Here is a 22044-nt window from a genome sequence, read left to right as displayed (position 1 = left end):
TTATTTTAACGTCACTTATGATATATATATATATATATATAATAAAATGGCCAAGTTTTTCTTGCTTTTAATTTTAAAGATTATCGTACATAGAGCTCGAGCAATAATATCCTTAACTTCAATCCCAATTCTCATTTGATTTTGCCATTTTCGTATTGTTTTATGGACTACTCCAGAGCCATATACGGCTCTGGACTACTCTTACCGGCGTTTTGCAATTAGGCTGCAGCTACATACCATTAGACATCCCGGATGTGGAAGTCTGGGTGTGAAGGTCTGCTAGGGTGATCAACTAGATAGCCAATTGGCAAACGGTTTCAACTGGTGAGAATTGCTTATTTCTACGTGCGTTTCGTCCCTCTACAGTATAATGTTTTGTTATCGTTCCAGCTAGACTACTCATGATCACGATCTGGTCGATCGGAGCTATAGATATAGAGTTATCTCTATGCAGACTCTGTAGTAGGTTATGGCAATGTCTCAAGAAGTAAGAATGAAATGAAGTCAACAGCTGTAATCAAGTGGACTGCGATGAGTATAACTTGTCATAACTTGTCATAATCATGTCATACACAGAATTTGCACTAACTTTGCAATTGCTGTCTGTATACATTCAAAGTATTGATACTGGATCAGAGTGAGGTTTTATGATGGGACGAGACGCAGACGTTATGCTTTGTGGAGTATGAAACCGCAGTGATGCATTGATGGCTTACTGGATCGAGTCCTATGAGGATTACTATTTGTCCAAGTGCTTATTTGCGAGTACACCTTGGGTTATATAGGTAACAAGATCTAATGTTTGATTTATATATATCATTATGAATTCTTATTACATTGTATAATCTCTTTCAACATTCTTATTAATTCTTAACACAGCATTAATGTTATTGCCTATGATCTGGTTTGTGTTTGAACAAAGCATATGAACACGTAATTAAAACAACAATCTACGACTATGTGGTAGAACAAAAAATACAGTATCCCCATTGAAGGTTTCTTTGGCAGGTGTAAATAGAGATATTATGCGTTGAACGGGCATGAACGTAGAAGGACCAAGAATAACGTGACTGTGAGCGCACCAACAAACTTATTTTTATTGGGATGAGGCTGAAACCATGAAATGTTGGCTATTAAATGCTCTTCCCATTGTCCATTTTGATAAATGCTGTGTTCTAGAAAATGATCAATTCTGCCTGGCCATTGTGTTTCCAGTTGTACTTCGCCTGTTGGCCCAGTCCATTTGGCAGTGATATGACTCGAACGGTCGAGTGGGGAAATTGCTGATCCAATCTTTACTCCTGCTATTTCAACAGACTTCACAATTGTGTACACCTCAGGAATGACACAGTTTGGTGATATTGGACCTAGCAATTTAGCATACATATTTTTTATAAACTGCAGTTCTGAGGGTGAGAATGCAGAAGTTGTATATGTTGACCTTCTTAGGTAGTTTTTGCTTGTTTTTGACCAAATGGATATGTCTGTTTGTGGATTCTGCACATAGGAGGTTTGGAGATCTAATAGACTGATAAGTGAAGATGACTCTATTTGTGCAATGGCATTGGATCCAACATCAGCACAGCTTTGATCTAAAAGCTCTCGCAACAATGGCAACATTTCTGCACGAAAATCCAGTGGAAAGTCAGAGTCACATACTGCAGTTGAGTAGAGAAACTTTCTCATTATTTGTATTTATTTCGGCTGATTTGTTGTTGGTTTTGTATGCTCCAAGGATGCCATTGAGTCTCCCAAAGCTGAATAACCAAAAAGAATATGTCGGACCATAACTTATGATGGAATTGCAAAGGTGGTAGTGCAAATGCATGTTTGGTGTTAAAGGCCTTTTGTACAGTCTGACAATATCTTGGCAAAACTCTTCAAGAAAATGTTGAATTTGTTCGATATCATTGATCGTGATTATTGTTGAGCATAGCAAGCGACAGGCATTGACAAACTTTAGCCAACAGTGATTGTGTTCTGCTGGAAGGATATCTCTCAACGCATATAGGGAATGAATGGTGGTCCAGGTTTTCCACTGGTCAGCAGTAAATCCAGAAAAACTTGATGCTATTTTTAAGGGAATTCGACCAATTGTTGAAGGAAGTTTAACTGCATCAACACGATGTTGTATTTTTTCAAAGTCTTGTTTTGAAATTAATGCGTTTTCGTCACTCAGCCAAATATCTTTCAGCATTGTCTTGGCAGTTCCCAAAAACAAGTTATGCATTGGGTCTATTACCAGAAATTCAATGGGTTTATAGTAAGGTAGACGAAGTAGCTCAGTGTATCGTACTCCTGATTGACTTTCTAGTGCTTCTTGTTCTTGTTTAGTTTTCGCATTCACAATTTCTTCCACTTATTGTCGATGTTCATCATCAGTTCGAAGTGGACAGGTGCCATGAGAATATGTATCTGGAGCAGATGATCCCAAGGTAGAAAAATTTTGCAAGCACTTGTTGCATCCCAATCTAGCTGAATGGCTTAGAAATCCTCCTACTTTCCGGGAAGCAGGAATATCACATGCCACACAAAGTAAACCACAATAGTATCTATTGGAGAACCATGGAGATGAGAATGATCTGCAGCAAATACCAGTTTCCCACAATAGTTTCAGTTCATCAACCAATGGCTTCAAGTAGGTGTTAATTGTGAGAGAAGGCTCATTGGGACCAGGAATGAGTCCTACAAGAAAAATGTTATCTTTCTTGTAGCGTAATTGTCTTGGAAGATTCATCAGAGACAAGTAGATTGCACCAATAGTTGATGGAGTGTGCTTGTATGGTCGAAACCAGTCTACATTCATCATGAAAGCATAATTTCTAGGTGTGGAAAGAAAAGGATGTCCATCAACTACCTGAAACTGTGACCAAACTCTCCCATCGTACAAATCTGCATAGTACCCTTGTGGAACATTTCGATGACGCCAGCTTTCACAGAGTTCTTCAAACTGAGGCCTCAAGAGATATTTCTTTAGAGTATTAGAGATGCTGTTATATGCATAGATTTTCTTTGGAACAAAGCGTTTTGTACGGTCTTTCAGAATGATGGTATCAAGCAATTCAGCAGAACAAGGCCGTCTATGGTATTGCTGTGGATGATTGGGATATGCCACAAAAGTGCATTGCCGAGGAACTCTTCTGTTACCAATAGTGATAAAGCACTCTTCCAAGTCATATAACGAATGACATCGTGGACACACAGTGTATTTAATAAACTTGTCACTGTGAAACTTCTGCCTTGCTAGTTGAACAGAGGTAGGAAGCAAATGTGATATCAAATTTGCTTGTGGCAAAACTATTCTCAGCATGCCAAAGAACACAACAATGAATCTAAGAAGCTTGTTTATAGCAGAATCGGACACTCCAAATCGATGTTGCCATAACAGTAAGTACCAAAAACTAACCATTCCACCATTGTTTTGAAAGGACCACTTGTTATTTCTTCTTCTACTCCATCCATCTGTTCAACTCCTGAACCATCATCTTTATCACTTCGTAATAACTCAATATCAAAGTCATTTTCCTGTACATATAATAACTTCATATCACAGTCAAATTCATCAAATGTTCTAAAAATTTACTTCATGGTTGTCAGAAAAAGCGTCTGGATTGTCAGTTGTAAGTTGCTCATTAGTGTCAACTATCTCATCAGCTGTGTAGGTAACGGTCTCATCAGCTGTGTAGGTAACAGTCTCATCAGCTGGGTAGGTAACGGTCTCATCAGCTGTATAACACTCACACTCACTGGCTCTGTTATTCTCTTCAATATCTAAGTAAAAGTGATTAGTCGGTTTGCATACTTGCACAGGAAGTTAGAAATAATTACGGACCTGTTATCTCGTTGTCAGATCTATGGGCTGATTGCTCAGAATCAGATTGACTTGAAGAATCCGTCTTAGCTAACGTCCAGCGTTTTGTTGATTTGTTGTAATATTTTTCCTTGTGCTTTGTGAAAGTACGATAGGCAACAGATTCATTGCAGTGTGGACAGAACGTGTCTGCATTCATCTTCCGCAACTTCCGCAATAGGTAGAATGTCGTTGAACTCAACTAGGGCGCGAAATTCGTCAACTGTAGCAAAGCAATTTCTCTCATAGTCTATTCTAGATTGTTTTGTGTCACGCTCTCAACGTCTGTAGCTTAGCTCAGGAATTCTAAATTTCGACAAGAGATGGTTGGTCATGCAGCTAGAAATCCGTACATGCTAGAGCGTTTCTATTGATTGTGCCAGTCGTGCTGCGCGATGGTCGTAAAACTTATTTTACATTTTCAGAGTCGCTTTGCAGGATCGTTCACCAGTCGTGCAAGATTTTATAGAGGAGAAGCAAGCGCTGCTGCGCCGTCGGTGAACACGTCTTTATCAGTCCCTAGTGCCCACTTTACATTGTCAGCTGATAGCAGATCGACTGTCGCGCCGTCGGTGCCACTCACAGAGGCGCAAAGCGAAGAGCTAGCCAAGCTTCTTCAGCAGTCTTTGGAGCAGCAGAAGCAACTGATAGAACTATTTCAAGTAAGCACGCCAAAAGCGTTGTATTAGTCTAACTACAGGGAAACCTCCGCGAACTGGCGTGTGTTGGCACGTGCATGCAGATTGGTATCATATGTGTGACAGTAGGTCCCGGTCCTATATGCAAGCTTTTTAGAAACAGCGAGCAGAGCAAGATCAGCCTACTAACCAAAGCAGTGTCAACCAAAGTGAAGCAAAGCGAAGTAGGCGCATTACACTGGAGGTTTCAGTAAGTTCATTTAATTGCTCTAATTGAGTTATCGACGAAATCAATAAATTAAACAGATTTCTAGCCTTGGATAGAGCTATATATATATATATATATATATATATATATATATATATATAGAGAGAGAGAGAGAGAGAGAGAGAGAGAGAGAGAGATTTGGGCTATATCTACTGGAATCGACTACTGTCTAGAGCTAGCTGGTCAAATGCAGGTGTATCTAAATCTAATGCTACATAATGTTAATAATTAGCGGCTTATGACAACGATTTATGATGATTGTTGTTTGCGGAGTTATGTACACCTATGGAATTTGTTTGTAATTTATTAACTCTATCTGTTAGAGAGCTGTCCATCGAGTATTCAAGAGTTTAGTGGAGGAAGACGTAGAAATTACTGGATGGAACTTCAGACAATGGTATTGAAATGCCCTTGTTTTCCTGCACTACTCTTTTTACATATGGCTCGTATTAATTTTAGCTTTTCTTCTGATGAGAATAAAGTGTTGACAAACAAGATCGTGGAAAATGTCAGCAGTTTGAACCCCTCCTTTGACACTAGTGTGATACGAGGTATGCTGTATGTTTTAGTTTGTTGATATATATTGTATATAACTGTATACAAAATGTCTATTAGAACTTACTCTAAGCCTAGCTTAGAGTGATTAATTATGTCACTCAGGGGCTTAGCTATTACACTCTTACGCTATCTTTCTTTTTATTTTTACCGTATAAGATAAAATATTGGCAGGAATTTATTTTGGCGGATGGGCAGATTTTCAACGACCACCGGGGTATGTTGATGGCATCACCCATGTGGATCAGACATCATATGGCGATGTGATGGTACTTCACACGGATAAGGCCACAGATGGTAGGTAATCTCTGCTTGCCGTCTGTTGTGCCTATGAATGAGCTAGATGAGGCTATGGATGAAGCTGAACTATCACGTTCATGCAGGTCTTGTTCTTTGCAGTGACACAGCAGTTCTTCATCACTATGCAGTAGTTGGAGACCAGTAAGTTAGGGAAATGTGAGTCACGAACACATCTGTCGATTGCAAACTTCTCCATGACCACTTATGGTAAGACATATATCCATTATCAAACATCGATGTCCAAATACCAAAATAAAGTTCACCAATATGCTTTTGTTCATCAATTTCTTAGCAAACCGCCAAACTAAATTCCTGCCAATGTTTCATCTTATACCTTATGTTACTCTAGAATACATATCAGTGGTGGATGCAGACTTTGACTAGAAGGGTGGCACAAAGATGCTTATAACTAATATGGCGTCCCCAAAAGATTCTCCTTGGTTAGGTTAGCCTAAATTGTTACATTCGTCAGCTGGGCTAGCATAGCATGTTCCACTTGTCATTTGATATCTCAGCCCAGCCAACAAGAAGTGCGTCAACTGTGTCAAATATGCCGTCGAAAGTGAGGTCGCCGTTGACAATATGGGAACTGCAGGGAATGGGTTTCGATGACGCATGCGCACGATATATCAGGGGATCCAAGTTGCAGATGGACTCACGACTGCTACTCATGGCTAGATCGATTGCAAGTGCAAGTGCTTGTGTTGGAGATTTCCCGAAGACGGACACAGCACCCTATCGGGAGAGGACGTGTAGGCTACCCAACGGTTGACCGTGCCGTATACTGTAAACGCAATCTTAATCAACTTCCACTTGCTACTGCTACCCAGTCAAATCTCTAACTCAATCAGAATCAATACCGCTTTTTATACTACCCTAGCTCAGTCAAACACAATACCGGTCCAATGACCAATCACAATCACAACTTGAGCCTTACCTAACTCTTCTCTTGCAATACGTAACGTCTCCTCAAGCCTCTCCCTCAACTCGAATAAGTATTGGTAGCTACTGTAGTCCTCACTTTTGGTGCATCATCCTCCATAGTCCAAAAGTGTCATAGGATTCTCATGGGTCCTCGATCTGTTCTCCCGTAAAGTAGTTCAAACGGAGAAAACCTGTCGACTCCTGGGGCACCTCCCTGTACGCGAAAAGCAGTGAGTTGACATACCTGTGCCACTGCCTTTGCTGCTCGCTACATAATCTTCTCAGCATCGTCTTGAGCGTCCCATTAAATTTCTCCACCAACCCATTGCACATTGGATGATACGGTGTTGTACTTAGTTGGCGTATACTCAGCAGTCTTGAGACCTCCTGCATGCATTCCGACACAAATTGCGTGCCCATGTCACTAAGGACTTCCTCAGGTACCCCAAGACGGCTGTACATATTCACCAGAGCCTCGGCAACTGTCTCGCTGCTCACCCTTTTCAGGGGTATAGCCTCAGGGTACCTCGTGGCATAGTCGACTAACGTCAGAATGTAGCGATACCCCTCTTCACTGGGTGGGTGTATCGGACCAATTAAGTCGACTGCGACTCTCTTAAATGGCTGATCAACGAGAGGCATGTTCTGCAGAGGAGCCCTTGAAACCGATCCCTTCCGTATTGTTCTCTGACTAATGTCACAAGACCGACAAAATCTCGACACATCAGCGTGTATGGCTGGCCAATAAAAGTTGTTGAGTATCCTGTCAACTGTCTTCCGGATGCCCAAGTGTCCCCCCATTGTTGAGTCGTGCGCAAGCTCCATCACCTGCTTTCGTAATTGCTCTGGTACCACCACCTGCCGAACTGGCTTGCCATTGTTGACATGGGGATGTTTGAACACTCAACACAGGACTCGATCTTTGACTTCGAACTTAACTTCTTGTAGACCCTCCTTCGTGATATCAATCTTCTTGTAATACTTCTGTAACGAGACATCCTCACCTTGCATTTCCACAATCTTGTCTCGGTTGATCTTGAGCCAATTTTCCACTGGTCGTACGTTGAGAGGGGTTGCAGCACCTACTTTTTTCGCACTGGATCTTGTTGTCACCATGTTTGCCATATGCCACTCAGAATCCGGGTCGATTGCTGCCCTTGCGCCTGAGACATTACCAACTATCACATCATACACAGCATCATGTGGGCATAGTGTCGAGACCTCTCCTGTCAAGTACGGTGATTCGACGTGAACAGTGGCCATTGGTACTCTACGAACGGTATTGTCCACTATTTGCATCAATCCATAGCTCCCAGTATACTGGGTATCAAGAATAAACTTCTGCTTCACTATCACCCCACTGCACCCGGTATCTCTCAAAACAAGTATCCCCGAAGTACCAATCCTCCCTTCTGACACAGGCATACATTGACCATTCACTGACAATTCCTCACTCACAGCACTGCTTATCAGCGGAACCTTCTTACCATTTGCTAGAAGTAGGCATCCATCATCAGTTGATTCTTCCAGGTCACCCGTTGACACACCATGGGCTTCAGTAGCAGAGTCCAGGCGATCCTTCTTTTGCACCACGCAGTTGGACTTGACAGTAGTATTTCCAGCCCTGGGATTGCTCCGGCAGTTCCTTGCCTCATGGCCTGCCATACCACACCTGAAACAGTTCCGTTTGGTTTTGTCTCTGCAGTCAATGGCTTTATGACCGTACCTGCCACAAACAAAGCACTGGATACCTGATGGCTTAACTGACTTTACCTCGCCTTCACGATGCGTGGCTGATCCACTGTCTAGACTGACTTCTCCATTTGCGTGAAGTTGAGTCACATGAAGTTGTCTGTTGCGCGCTGTTAGAAATCGGTTCGCGGCTTTGGTCACCTCCTCCAAGCTCTTGAGTGGCTTCTCTCGCAGAAATGCAGCTAAGTCTTGCGGGCAAGCTTCAAGGAACTGCTCTCTTACAAACAAGTCATGCACCCGTGCCTGCGACTTGTCTTCGACTTCAGCCAGACTCATCCACTTCTTCACGTAGTTCATCAAACGCGCAATGAACTGTAACAGACTCTCGTCGATTAGTTAGTACAGGTATCGTTACGAAGCCTAGACAATGGTGCGTGTATCGGACATGTTTCACTGTCTCTTCGTGCAGGCTACCAGAGAAAGCAGCGATTGTAACTCAAATTACGAGGGAGTGTCCACAATTAGGTACACCTACCCTACTTAATGTCTTTAGTCTTGGTACGTACATCTTCGTTGTTGTATATCACAACTGTTCTCTATTTAGCAGTTGTAAAATTGCTTTAATTAATTAATCTGGCAAAATTTGTTTAATGGTCAGATTAGGATAAACCTATTTCATCAATTCAGTAAAAGATTGCAATTTCATTATAACAGGAAATCAACCTTTGTTGCATGACTAGTAATTGTTGTTAATTTTAATTACAATCCGTAATGCAAACAATGCATCACAAATATCTAATTTTAGGTTATTTCATACAAATTTTAAATTGTGTGGAATTAATTGACTACTTAATGTATGCCATTTTTTCTAAATTGTATTCAGTTATTCAATTTTATTTACCAGTGGTAAGTGCACAGGGGCAGAGAAAATGTTGTAGAGCAAGGGTGGATGCTACTTCCATGATCTAGATCGGCCTCCCAGACCCGTGAACGTGTAGTGCCCATTGGATCCCCAGCCTTGATATGATTCAACACACACAATTTGAAGACTGTGTAACAACTACGTTTGGTCATTGAACAAATTTGCACACTTCTTGATTTCACTCACCTATAGACCGCAGGAGCAAAGTGCTATGTTTGTTTCTATACTTCAATATGCTAAATGTTAATTGTAGTTTATGCAAACCTACACTCTGCAATTAACATTGCAGTCTAGTGTGCAATACTAAATTTGGTGTAGTAGCAACTGTGGTAAACAATTGTTAACTGCCGTGAATAGACGGGCAAATTAGATAGTAATATACGTAGGAACTAATTTAATTGTCTATGGGGAAGTATACCTTAATTGAACGGAATTCTGGTAAAAGCAGAAAAAATTTTTGCTACTACTCTACTAAGGAGATTATCTGTCTGCTTGCCACCATTTTAGCTGATGTACTATGTCACAATCTACAGTTGTACAGTAATTCCAATTGACCTTGAAACAATGTCAGGATTTACCATTTTATTACAACTTTTACAACATGATGTGAACAATTAAACTGCAACATGGAGTGTTACATTAACAAAAGGTTAGATGATCTACACAACTTAATTGTGTAAATGTTTTAAACTAGCATGCAACTAGTTCAAAGAAAGCAACAGAAAAATGCAAATTTACTAGACTACTCCAAAGCCATTTTCCTGCATATCTAAAACAGCATTCATATTTGCCGTAAACTCTTCTTGGTTGGTAACTTGTCTTGGCAGCTCTAGAATCATAGCACATGTTGCTGTATTGGAAAACATGAATGTGCTGGACACTGCGATTGTGTCTGGTTGATGAAATGCCATCACTGGAATCTCGCTGCAGCCTGTGCAGAACTGCAGCAGTGTCCTCAGGTTTGTGCTTTCTAGAGAAACATCAGTGTCAAAAGAACATTTTTTGTAGTGCAATTTTTAATTAACAAGTATTTGTGTAATATGTGTAGAAAGCCTTGATTACCTGAATGGTGGACGTAGTGCACAAAATAGCCTTTTAATTTTGGCGGGAGTGTTAACTCGTAGGTCACTAGATTCAGGAACAGTCCACTTGTTAATGGCGTGCTTGCTGAAGCAGTAAGCAGAGGTCTAGTTTTGTCAGGATGCCATCTGCGACATAGAGTGGAGTGTCTCCCACCGGAGGCAACTGTCCAAAGTCTCTGACCAGTATCAAGGACAGACCATTGAAAGGCTCCATAGCATGGTCAGGACGTGCCTGGCACAACCTCTGATGTATCATGCCTAACTGACGTCGACCAATCATTGGCATTTCTATAATTAGATAACGATATTGCTTTAATTGTTTCCTCAGATTTTGTAGTGCAGGACCATGCAATTCATTACTTGCAGTAAAGTTAACTGAGAGGCAGTTATAATAAAGAGTACAATGTTCTACCATTGACATTAAACGCTGCTTAGACCCCTGTCGGAGCAGCGACACAACATGCACTTCTGAGTAGAGAACGGAAGCATCCAATAAGATACGACTTACTCGTACCAACCGTTTCACATATGACACATCGAAGTGGATCTGGCGACAGACCCTGGTTAAGTTTTTCGAAATGACATTTGACTATGGCATATGCAACTCGCTGATTGCCTAGTAAGAAATCAGGATTATAGTGTCTCAGGTCAACGTTCTGATCAGCTACACCGTGTTCAGATTTATTACGAGCAATAAATGTTATGGCTTCCTGGGCATCAGAAAAATTCACAGCAGATGCTGTCCAATCGGTACTACTATTAGAACCCTGTTCGTTCTTTGGAGATTCTGAAAAAGTCAGCATCTAACTGACATAATACCATTCAGTCTGCTACTGTGTGCCATCTATTATTGCAAGTACCATTTCATTGACATTGCAGGGTGCTAGATTGTCACCATCGATTTCTATTTTGTCGCGATCTGTTGCCCTTTCAACGTCCTGGGCAAACAAATCCAATGAATCAGGTCGTCAGAACAATAGCCCTGCAATTCTTCCCACGAAGCAACTGCACTACCACCAAAATCAGCTGTCAACCATGGTTCTCCTCAGAATCGCTAAGGTTTATATTTTAATTACCAGTTGTCTATATTGAGCAGTAAATTTCATACTTTTCCAAATCATTTGGAAGTGCAGCCTGGAACGTAAGGAATGACGGCCTTTTGTTGTGTTTGACAAGACATCAAAGCAGAGATTTTCAAATTCGTTACTTTTTGGCCTGGTTACATAGTGGTCCATGGCACTTGAAATTGTGGCCTGTTTATCTTGTGCCACATCTACTTCCCATTGACCATCGACGTTTACACGTAAAACTGTTCTACTGCATAGGCTTTCTTTGGATGATCATTGTCCTTCGATCAAGTCCTCTACTATAACTTTGAAAGTCTTTTTTAGAGGTTCAGACGTGCCTTCACTCTTGCTGGAATGCTTGGTCATGTATTAATTTAGACACCATTTCTGCATTGACACACACCTGCATGTCAACGTTAGCCCGCCAGCCTGTCGATTGAGCCCATGGTTATGCCCATTAACTCGAGAATCATTTCGCCGCGCAATAAGCTCTGGCTGCTTGTCTTGTAGTTCGAAATGTGTTCTACTTGATAAGACTTTGGGAAACTTAAACCGGCACTGTAGTTTGTTCGCACTGCCATGATCATTGTCCCCTGCTAGCTATAGGGCAGAGGGCCTCTTACGTTTAGCATGTCAAAGACAGTAAGCCTTTGAGCATTTTGTATGCCTCTACATATTGGCTATTAGTTCAGCATAGTCCTGCTCTTCGTGGTCACATCTCTATGTCGTTTGTGACGCTTAAGGGTACATTTCTGCTTGAGGTAGGTGACCCTCCCCCATTTCACTCAACGTGGGATTCCGTGTAGTTAGCAGGGCATCAGCAAAGTCATACACCTCCTGTTCAATGTCCTTTGCCCTTCTGTTTTGTTCGCTAGTGGCTTTGGCTTTGCCCGACTCAGATGCTCCCTGCATGCACGCCCACTCTGAACTTATCTTATCGGAATGTGGAGCATTGGCCAGCCGTGACACACGATGCAAATGAGGACTCTCTCTGTGCTGATACTCACTGCGTGCCCAGCCTCCAAAGGGTTATTGATTGCATGGCCTTGTCAGAGTTATAAGAATTGGACGTATACGTGACGGTTTTGCACTTCAAATGTTGCCATCAGAGCTTTCTACAGTTTGTTAATTCTTTCTCGTATTCACATTTCTCTTTTTAGCTGTTGGTCACGATTGAATGACAGCAACATCTCGAATTCTTGACTCTAGCTGAGACTGTAATTCCTTATGACTTTTCTCAAATGGTTCTCTAAAGTTCACTAAATATTCATCATGCCCTGTTTTTTGGTATCTAAGATTTTGTGATCTTGTTTCCAATCTGCCAAGTCATATATAGGTCGATCTTTGTAATCTTTATCTGAATTAAAATCAGATTCAAGCATGTAAATATCGAAACATACCAGCCCATGTGTGGATCTTGATACTCTCTCCTTACTATAGGCAAGGTGGCATTTCTGGTAAAGAAAATGATGCTTTTTATGTAGAACTAGATACGTGTACATGACCCATCCTTCGTACCGGCAGAGTACTGTAATGTTATGATGGAAGAAGACTCAGTTTGAGCATGTACAGACACGTCATCTGCAATTTTTGGTAGAAATTGACACACTCTTGTGTGGATTCAGTTGAAATGACTGGTGTGGGCGTCTGTTCGAATTAACCGGAATGTGCTAATTAGTTAATATCCCATTTAAGACGAATAAAAACTTGACCGAGTGTCATATTCCTAGAAGTTTGCAGCGACTTTCCCGTTTAGGGATATATATATATATATATATATATATATATATATATATATATATATCGGGGCAACAGAAACTTGAAAGTCACGTGCAGTTTCTTACTCACCCATAGGATACATGCAGTAGCTTGACATGCAGGCATGCATCACTGTAAGTGTTTGCTCTTCGTTTTCAATGTTTTCACACTCCCAGTGTAGCGCTCGGTGCAGGAAACGTGTAGGTTGGATTCAGTGCAAATGCAGTCACACGTCTCTTCAGTGAGTCTTCGTGGAGCAATTTCAACTGTCCCATTGGATGTTATCACTTCGAAGACGTTGCTGCCGTTGCAGGAAACAGGCTTATCGAATGTGGCAGGTATTAGGCGAGCGTACTCGGAAAAACCGAAGGTAGGCATATTTCTAGATACCCAGATATCCTACACAAAAATATCTTGTCGTTTTTGACGACGCCCGTAATAAACGGCACGCTCCCGTTCGAGGTCAGCTTAATTTGGTGGAGGTCCGATGAGCAAAGACGTAGAGGTCCACTTTAGTAATGGTCAGTGCTTATAGATTGGAAACGTGCTGAGTATATTTTAAAAATATCCCAGGAGGACCCACCTCCATTCGCAAGCGAATTACTTTGCAACGTCTTACGTACTCCTGGGATATTTTTAAAATATACTCAGCACATTTCCAATCTATAAGCACTGGTCATTACTAAAGTGGACCTCTACGTCTTTGGTCTGGACGTAGTTTGATGTTATCTGATGCGCGTGAGTAGAGGCGGATCCTCTTGGGATATTATAGAATATACTCAGCACGTTTCCAACCTACCTACGCACTGAACAATATTTCTTTTCGGAACTCTTAGCTTTTTGCTCTAGATGTAGTTTGATGTTTAAAATAAACAAATCAACTACAGCTTGCTCAGATAACGCATTCTGATGGGACTGCTGGATAGTTATAGCATTGTGACGTAACAATGGCACTTGAACAGAAATGGATATTGAAAGTGAGCATTGCACTCTTAGTTATGAGAAAACAAAGCTACCCTATGAGATTGAGTTCAAGTAACAGAACTTCCTTCAAATTGAGTCTATCAGGGGCAATGATGAACAGCATTATATCGTTCTACAATGCACCCCAAAAGGGGACCCGACTGAAAAGCAGGAAGACGATGCCACCCTGCCCATGTTCTTACCCATGCTGAGTTGCGCCTGTACCCCAAATTTTAGCCTTGTGGGTGATCTGGTCTAGCTGTCTATTAAACTTACACACACACACACACACACACACACACACACACACACACACACACACACACACACACACACACACACACACACACACACACACACACACACACACACACACACAAACATACACATGCGCACACACACACGCACGCACACACACACACACGCACGCACGCACACACACACACACACACACACACACAACACACACACACACACACACACACACACACACACACACACACACACACACACACACCACATATATACAAACACTGTCAATTTTATATAGTAGTATAGATAGATGAATAACTACTCAACGAACTTCAGCTCTTTCCTGTAGAATGTTGGTCTGCATGCATGATTTGAGAGAGTGTATATGATCGAGACACTCGATCCTGTATGAAAAATGTGTTATGTGCATTTAATTTTCAAATAACAAGTTCTGTAAAATGTAGTCTTCTTGGGAGTAGAATAGAAAACTTTGCATCATATCCCAGTTGGGCTTTTTGTAAGCTCACTCTTAATTGGCTTCTCAGAAGGTTGACATGTAACTTATCAAGTTGAAGATCTAACTGGAGTTGTAGTTAAAAGCAACATTTCCTACCTTCCTTTATTTGTGAAATCATATCCTCAAAGCAACTGTGCTGTACTTTCCCACAATTTGCGTGTGACATTCTGGTTTCCTTGGCATTCAGTGACTAGCTGCATGATGAGCCATGCTGCAGTAGTTGTCCTAGCTAGCTACAATGTAGCTGTCAATAGATGGATGTAGTTAAATAGCGATAGTCTTCTCTACTTGTTGCCTTAAAATGGGACGTGTATATAAACCTGACATCATAAGAACTTATAGGATTAGGTATATTTAGTTTTATCAATAGCTGTTCCTGCATGTTAATTACTGCCCTACTCTGAAAAATAAAAAAATAGGCTCAGTTAAGATCTACTAACACTATTAATGTCTTCTATTCCTTTGCATGTCTCCCATTCAATTTCTTCCATGCATCTCTTGTGTAATTGTAGTACTCTTTGTTAATTGTATATATTGCCAGCGTGCGTTCTTAGAAACATGTACATGCATCCCATCACAATTCAAAGAGTGTAGTCCTGTATCAAATAAGCATTTTATTGTTATCTTATTATTTGTTGTATGTAGAGTCTGCAAGAACATATTTCAGGTCCGAGCGAAAACGAGAAAATAGAAAAAACCATAGCAAGGAAGATCTAGAGAAAGCTAGGAGACGGCAGAGGTTGCACAATGTAAGTCGATATTCTTTTTTAGATTAATTGCATGAGGCATTGTTAACATAAAATGTTTAGAAACTTCATCGCAGAAAAGCTGCATTGGAAGCATCAACAACCTATAGAGAGGAAGACAAGAAGGAAGTCCTGGAAGCTCTAGAACTGGAGCTAATGAGCTCGGAAGAAAGCCAGCCCAACAGTACCAGTGATTGTGACTCTGAACAGCAAGGACCTCGAGAACAAGTGGAGAAAAGGAAGAGGGGGAAAGCTATGACAACACGGCCAATACCTTGGTGATCTGAACAAGCCACATCGATCTTTACGTCCCTTGACAGGAAATACGGGCGCAGGCAGACTGAACAAGCAAAGAGGATGACCCTTCCTAGGCATGAAGGCGCTCCATCCAAGCGGCAAAGGCCAGACAAAAAACATGCCTGGTTGGGCAATAACTAGTGATAATGAATTTTAGCTCTCTATAGATATATATTGCTGCATATGCATGTGCATGGGTCTAAAATGACATTATATTTGGAATAAAAACTGTTAATTAATCCAATTTCTCTGTTCTTGTGTGAATTGAACGCTGGTTCATTACAAAAGCAATTCAATTCAATTGCCACGGTAATAGTAATATAACTACGTCTCTAAAGAGACTAGATTTACTCATGCCTAATCTAAGATAAATGCAAGATATAGACCAGATTTACTCATGCCTAATCTAAGATAAATGCAAGATATGCTCACATTCTGAATATGATGTAAATGTGAGTCATATCTGGTATTCGAATCATTTACGCAGTGGGTACATGTATGGTAAACGCCATGTATGATATTGCGCAGATATGGCTAAATATGGTAAATGTGGTATTCAGACAACATTGACTCAATATTTACCACTATGTAAATGTGTTAGTCTGTCCAGTGGCATCTAATGATGATATAGAGGATATGGGCCGCAGTCTTTTTCACGCGGCAATGCACTTGCGTAGTCAAATTCTAAATTTAACAAATCGTATGCAATGGCCTCCAAGTTCCAACGAACTAAGGAAGCCACCAAACATTCCACCCGACTTGTTTAACTTTCTAGCTTGGGTAGTAAACGGGGACGATGGCTCTAATGAAGCTATTTCTAGCAGAAACAGAGTAAGAATCACGTCTCAAAGAGCAGAACGCTATGTCACCTCTATTGCTGAAGACCTAAATAATTCATTGTGCTACTAACGGTAGAGTGAAAACACCAAAGCACGTCTGTTTGCCGATGACTGTTCGAAACCTAACCAGTAACGTGCAGATTGTGTCGTTACTCAATCGATTTGGCCACGGTTTGTCCAATAGTCAAATGCAAGAGATCGATACGGCAATAGCTGAACAACGACTGCAGGCCGACAGTAGTGAAGTATTCATTCCTTCAAACATTGTTCGTTGTGGACAAACAATCAGTTTCTGTTGGGACAATAATGACATTTTGGAAGAAACACTGTCTGGCATGAGAACCACTCACTGCACAAATGGAATAATCTTGCAACGACAACTATGTGGACCGTTACCTCAAGCTTTAATGGAAATGGTCAGTTGTCATTGTACTAAAGGCTGCTTGACGCAACGATGTTTGTGCAAATCAAATCAACTGGCTTGCACCGACGTCTGTGGCTGCATCGGCTGTGAAAACAAGTCAAACGCAGAAGACGCAACGGAAGCCGGCTCTACGCTTTGTGATGACGGCTATGATGACGACAGTGAAGAAGAAATGTGACAACGTAATGTCGGTGATTCTCATATTAAAAATAATTCACCTGTTTTGATATTTCTGCTGGACGAGTTTTGAAAATTACTAGTAGTTAGTTAAGTAAAATGGTAACTGAAATTAAAGTGTTTACGCTTTATTTTTATTGCGCATGCGCATTGTGAGCAAAATTATGTTACCGGTCACAAAATTTTTAGGTATATTTATATTGGTGCCGTTTTCAAAGTTTTAAGCGTAGTAAAACCAGTACACGAACGGTGTTGCCATGGTAACAGCACTTGCTCACTTACCTTCAATTATAACGACTTCGGACCTGTTGCCTCTTCGACAACAATCAAATTCCTGTTTTTCCTTTTAACTTCTATTATTCTAGCCACTAAAATCATTGTTGTGAAGATGTGGGAACCAAAGTACGTCTTACACCACTTGGCCCATGGACTATTACGGACTTTGCGGTTACGCGAAACGACAGTCGCTATGTAGGATTTTAAATACATTTTACAGGTAGCACGTCTAGACAGAAAATAGCGTGTATATTCGTATTTCTTCGCGACAATCACAATACTCCTCCTAGCGTGCACGTGTACGTACGTGGTGTTCAGGACTTTGAAGGCTCATAGTTGTCAAAGGTGACGGTCTGGCGACGCTGCTGTGCATGTCCTGTTACCGCAAGCTTGAAAATATCAAAGAACTGAAGCTGAAACGAAAACTAAGATGTGTGCGTGCAGTCGTTCTCTCGGCGTGCACTTAGCCGCCCCACGAGGATTTCACACGCGCGCAATCAGTGCTACGGTGCACCTAGCTTAACCAATTATTGCTAAGCCAATCAGAATTTACAACCGACGTTTGGGTTGTAAGAGCTGATTGGCTTAAAAGAGCTATTTCCGAAATCATTTTAGTATCGACTTGGTACAGACTAGAGTTCGCGCGCTCTCTGGTCTGGAAATTCGAGGCTAGCCTTCGTTATGACCGGATATATTTATATTATTTATTTAAATAATTGCGCAATACCGCTCAGCGCATAATATGGGTGTGGTGCTAACTCCGCCCGCCGTTGTCCCAAGCGACAGCCAATGAGCATTTAGCATATAATTTGTTGCACGTGTGTTTCAGTAGCTCCGCCTGGATATTTGTTTGGCGACCAATCATCAGTTGCGATAGAATTGATTAGTCTCCGTGATTGGTTCCGACGTTCGACATCGAAAGAGCTTGAATCCGACCGTTATTTCTTTCGAAAATCGTTCGGCGACCTGTTTCTTCCTTCTGCGAACGGTTTTTGGCCAAGCGACCGTTTTGGGAGACGCGTCGGCGTGAACAACTCGAATCGAGCAGACTCGCCCACCCTAATTCACGTTCGTTTATGGGTTTGGCTTTGTCTATAGGTTGATTGAAAGGTTATTGAGAGGATAGACGAATGTCGGCGACGTCTACGACTGATATTGAGCGACAGGAAGATGTCTGGTTCGTCTCGCGGCTAATTCACGGCGTGACATTGGACTAGATTGCTAAATTGTTGCATTTGAGGTTGTTCTTGGTACTTCTAATAAAGTAAGAAAGATGTAGAAACATGTGCAGTGTGTTGAGGCTGTTGGCTGACCAGCTAGAGTGCAGTTTGGAGCAATCAGAGCAGCAAGATGTTGGTAATTAGAGTCACGTGTCAGATGGTTGACCTGAAACGTCCTCTGTAGCGATGTGTTCTTGCAGATTTCTCAACAACGCGCTCACAAACAGCCACGAAACTCAGCACGGAACTACATCTCCATAAAAGCAACAAAGTTATGCAGCCATTTTCACACCTCAGACCGTTCGCTTCGAACAATCACCCGTAAGTGTCGTCAGAGTCACTTAGATTTGTCTAGAAAATTCATTTTGCGTCTGTTTGGCAATCCGCCTCCCACTGAGTCTTCGAATACAGCGTTCTACCATTCTGCCGAGTTACAACCGGTTTGAGCGAAGTTCGCGATCGACCTACAATAGAGATAGCGCGTGCGGGGGCGGGGAGTAAGCGTTCCCTGTAGTACCCGTATTTGCCGCCATTTTAGGGGGCAAGTTTCTGTCCTCGGCAGGTATCTCTCTTTGCGACGGCGGCTTGTACAACATTTCAAGGACGTTCAACTGTGTGTTAGATATTACGGCGACAGTATACTAATTGCGAAACATTTAAACCAAATTTTATCGGTGAATTCGCGAGTTTGACGTGATTTCGTAGACTGATGGTCGAGTGCGATAAAGCTAATTCTTAGAATAGAGATTATGGAACAGAAGTCTAAAAGCCTCTCCGACGAATCGCAGAAGCGATACGAGGAGAAAGTTGTACCTGCGGGCCTAAAAACAGGTAGAACGGAGGCTCAACTGTGGACGGAGAAGCAAGAAGTATTCCCGACATGAATTGGAGTGACATGATGTTGTATATGATTGTATGCTGCTAGGTGTACTAGACCTTTCTTGAGACGAACAAATCTCTCTCTACTGGAAGTGATCGTAGCAATCTAACCCATCCTTGCAGATGGTACCCAGTCAGGATTAGTTGAGTCATACACAAAGGATGGCTTTCCTAGAATTATTCAGAGTAGCATAGATTACTCTTTTAATACAGAACATACTAGAAATGACAGCTCTACCAGACAGAAAGTGCTCAGAGCAAACACGCGAATGCTGCGACGGCTTCCAGTCCTTTCTGACTAGGCTGGAGATCCACGCTGCCCGTTGTCTGTTGCTCAAATGACCCGTTTCAGGTCCCTGACTGGTTGGTATAGCTGGTATAGACTAAAAACGTATGTTGCTTCCCTGAATTCTACGATCGTGGCAGCCGAAAACAGAGCAACTCGTAGTCATGCTAGTACGCTTGCCCCCTAAGATGGCAACTTCCGGGATATCACGTGATTGTGACGTCAAACACACTATCTCTATAGAACAACGGCTACCCAGAAAGCATAGAAACGCGTAGTTTGGCAAACAACGAACCTACAAGTAGAAAGGGGCTACCTAGACATGTCTACAGCCAGGGTTTGAGCTCGAAAAGAGCGCGCAAAAACATCATTGCGGTAAGGTGAGGTAGGACATGCATAGGCAGGCCAACTCGCCCGCTTTTAATAATTCATTCAATAGATGCATTGTTTACTATTACACACACATACAGTGATGTACTCACAATCTGATGTTCATCCAGTCAATGATGGAATAAATGAGAGCAAGAGAAACATGAGAAACAGTGTGAGACAACACAACACCAACACTCAACTGTCACACACTCACCGAGTACTGTGATATAAGAGAAAAGACACTAGTTAGTTAAACAGTCACTCTCATGTCACACTACACTAACACACAACACACATCACCAATTCCTCTACTATCCTCATGCACTTACCAATTCATCACATTTCACAATAATTACTTGTTGGAATAAATTGTATTAAGATAAATAAAACACATTGATATCTATTACTTAAACATGCCAACTTCTCCACACCCTTAATTAACAATCACATTTCTTACAAGCCACATTTGTAATGCAGTAACCACCAAAACCTTAATTAGTCATTGCATTAATAGTTGTTTTGAAACACTGAAATTCAAAACAACAAAAGAGCAAAAAGGTATGGAAATACATTTACAGACATGAGTGGAAACACACGCATGCACACACCCACACACACACACACACACACACCTGCACGTGCATACACACACACACACGCACACACACACACACACACACAAACATGCACGCACACACACACACAAACATGCACGCACACACACACACACAAAAATGGACAAATGTTAAGCCCTCCAAATCTTTCGACGTCAACCTTGAGGTCGGTTGCAGAGATAGCTACCCCTGCCTCTAGAGACAGGGCCTCCATGCGCTATGTGGAGTCTTGGGGCCAGTGCTACAATCCGCCTGGAGCTTGGCCAGAGTCATCCAGGGGCACTGACAATGGCGCAGATCTGGGACTGGACACCAAGGCCCACACGTACCCGTCACCTGCATGATGTTGCTGCCAAGCCAGCGGTCTTGTCCACCCAAGTCAATGACCAGGTACTCATTTATACTCCTGAGTCGAAAGAAGTAAGTGTCGGTGAGTTTCTTGCTCAAGGAAACTGCGACAGTGTCGCCTCCACCAGGATCGAACCTTCAATCCTCGTCACGGAATACAAGATCCCGGATGTCATCTCCAATGCTCTACCATCTGCTCCACCGTGCCACACACACACAAACACACACACACACACACACACACACACACCATGCATTCCACGAAAGACAAATGGTTATGGCTGAAAAAGATGGCATATCTACCCTTTGTGATTTGTTCCATGGAGGTACTATGGGCTATTACATGTACGCTTACACACCACAATTCATCGACAACAATAGAAACAGGTAATATATTTTATATGTTAATTGTTTTATGTACCGTCTTCACCCTCTAAGTAGGGTAACTGGGGTCTTTACCCTCAACTGGTGCCCACCAACCCGGCGGGTAAGTCTAGTAACTGGCTTATCGATATTGATTGCGTGCGTTACAATCGATGGATTTCGCCAGCTCTGAACAGCACACCCAGTAGATATCAATGACAACCAGGGAAGCACTTATACTCATTGCCAACGATCCCAACACCAGATCACAGAAACTCCTAATCGACGGAAACAAGGCCACTCTCACAGATATAGCCAAATAGATAGCGAGAAAGAACTAACAGACTCGTTTCATTATATTGCTGTCGCCATCCGAGATTGAACCCAGGCCATCATGGTCAGAGAAACAAAACTC

The 22044-nt window shown here is 41.9% G+C and overlaps 1 protein-coding gene and 3 long non-coding RNA genes across 5 annotated transcripts; 2 read left to right on the top strand and 2 right to left on the bottom strand.

Annotated features, from left to right (window-relative positions):
- The first annotated feature begins 245 nt into the window (after positions 1-245).
- LOC134189271 (uncharacterized) lies at positions 246-5307 on the top strand. 2 transcript variants are annotated; one of them, XR_009971471.1, is made up of 5 exons: positions 246-324; positions 391-535; positions 620-785; positions 5080-5153; positions 5216-5307. It is a non-coding gene; the product is annotated as an uncharacterized LOC134189271 (long non-coding RNA). The 2 variants fall into 2 exon arrangements; XR_009971470.1 differs by having other exon boundaries at positions 391-785.
- LOC134188857 (uncharacterized) lies at positions 847-1970 on the top strand. Its single transcript, XR_009971396.1, has 2 exons — positions 847-1663; positions 1736-1970. It is a non-coding gene; the product is annotated as an uncharacterized LOC134188857 (long non-coding RNA).
- Positions 2360-3643, bottom strand: LOC134189178 (uncharacterized). Its single transcript, XM_062657417.1, has one exon. The coding sequence runs from the start codon at positions 3407-3409 to the stop codon at positions 2360-2362; it is 1050 nt and encodes a 349-aa protein (XP_062513401.1). The 5' UTR covers positions 3410-3643.
- Positions 5308-9769: 4462 nt separating the features above from the next.
- On the bottom strand, positions 9770-10513 carry LOC134188422 (uncharacterized). Its single transcript, XR_009971343.1, has 2 exons — positions 10212-10513; positions 9770-10119 (listed from the first exon to the last, which is right to left on the bottom strand). It is a non-coding gene; the product is annotated as an uncharacterized LOC134188422 (long non-coding RNA).
- Positions 10514-22044: the final 11531 nt, after the last annotated feature.

Source organism: Corticium candelabrum, chromosome 13, assembly GCF_963422355.1.
Source record: "Corticium candelabrum chromosome 13, ooCorCand1.1, whole genome shotgun sequence".
In the NCBI taxonomy this organism is placed as follows: domain Eukaryota; kingdom Metazoa; phylum Porifera; class Homoscleromorpha; order Homosclerophorida; family Plakinidae; genus Corticium; species Corticium candelabrum.
Note: the sequence above shows the minus strand (reverse complement) of the source record. Positions and strands in the feature narration are given on the sequence as shown.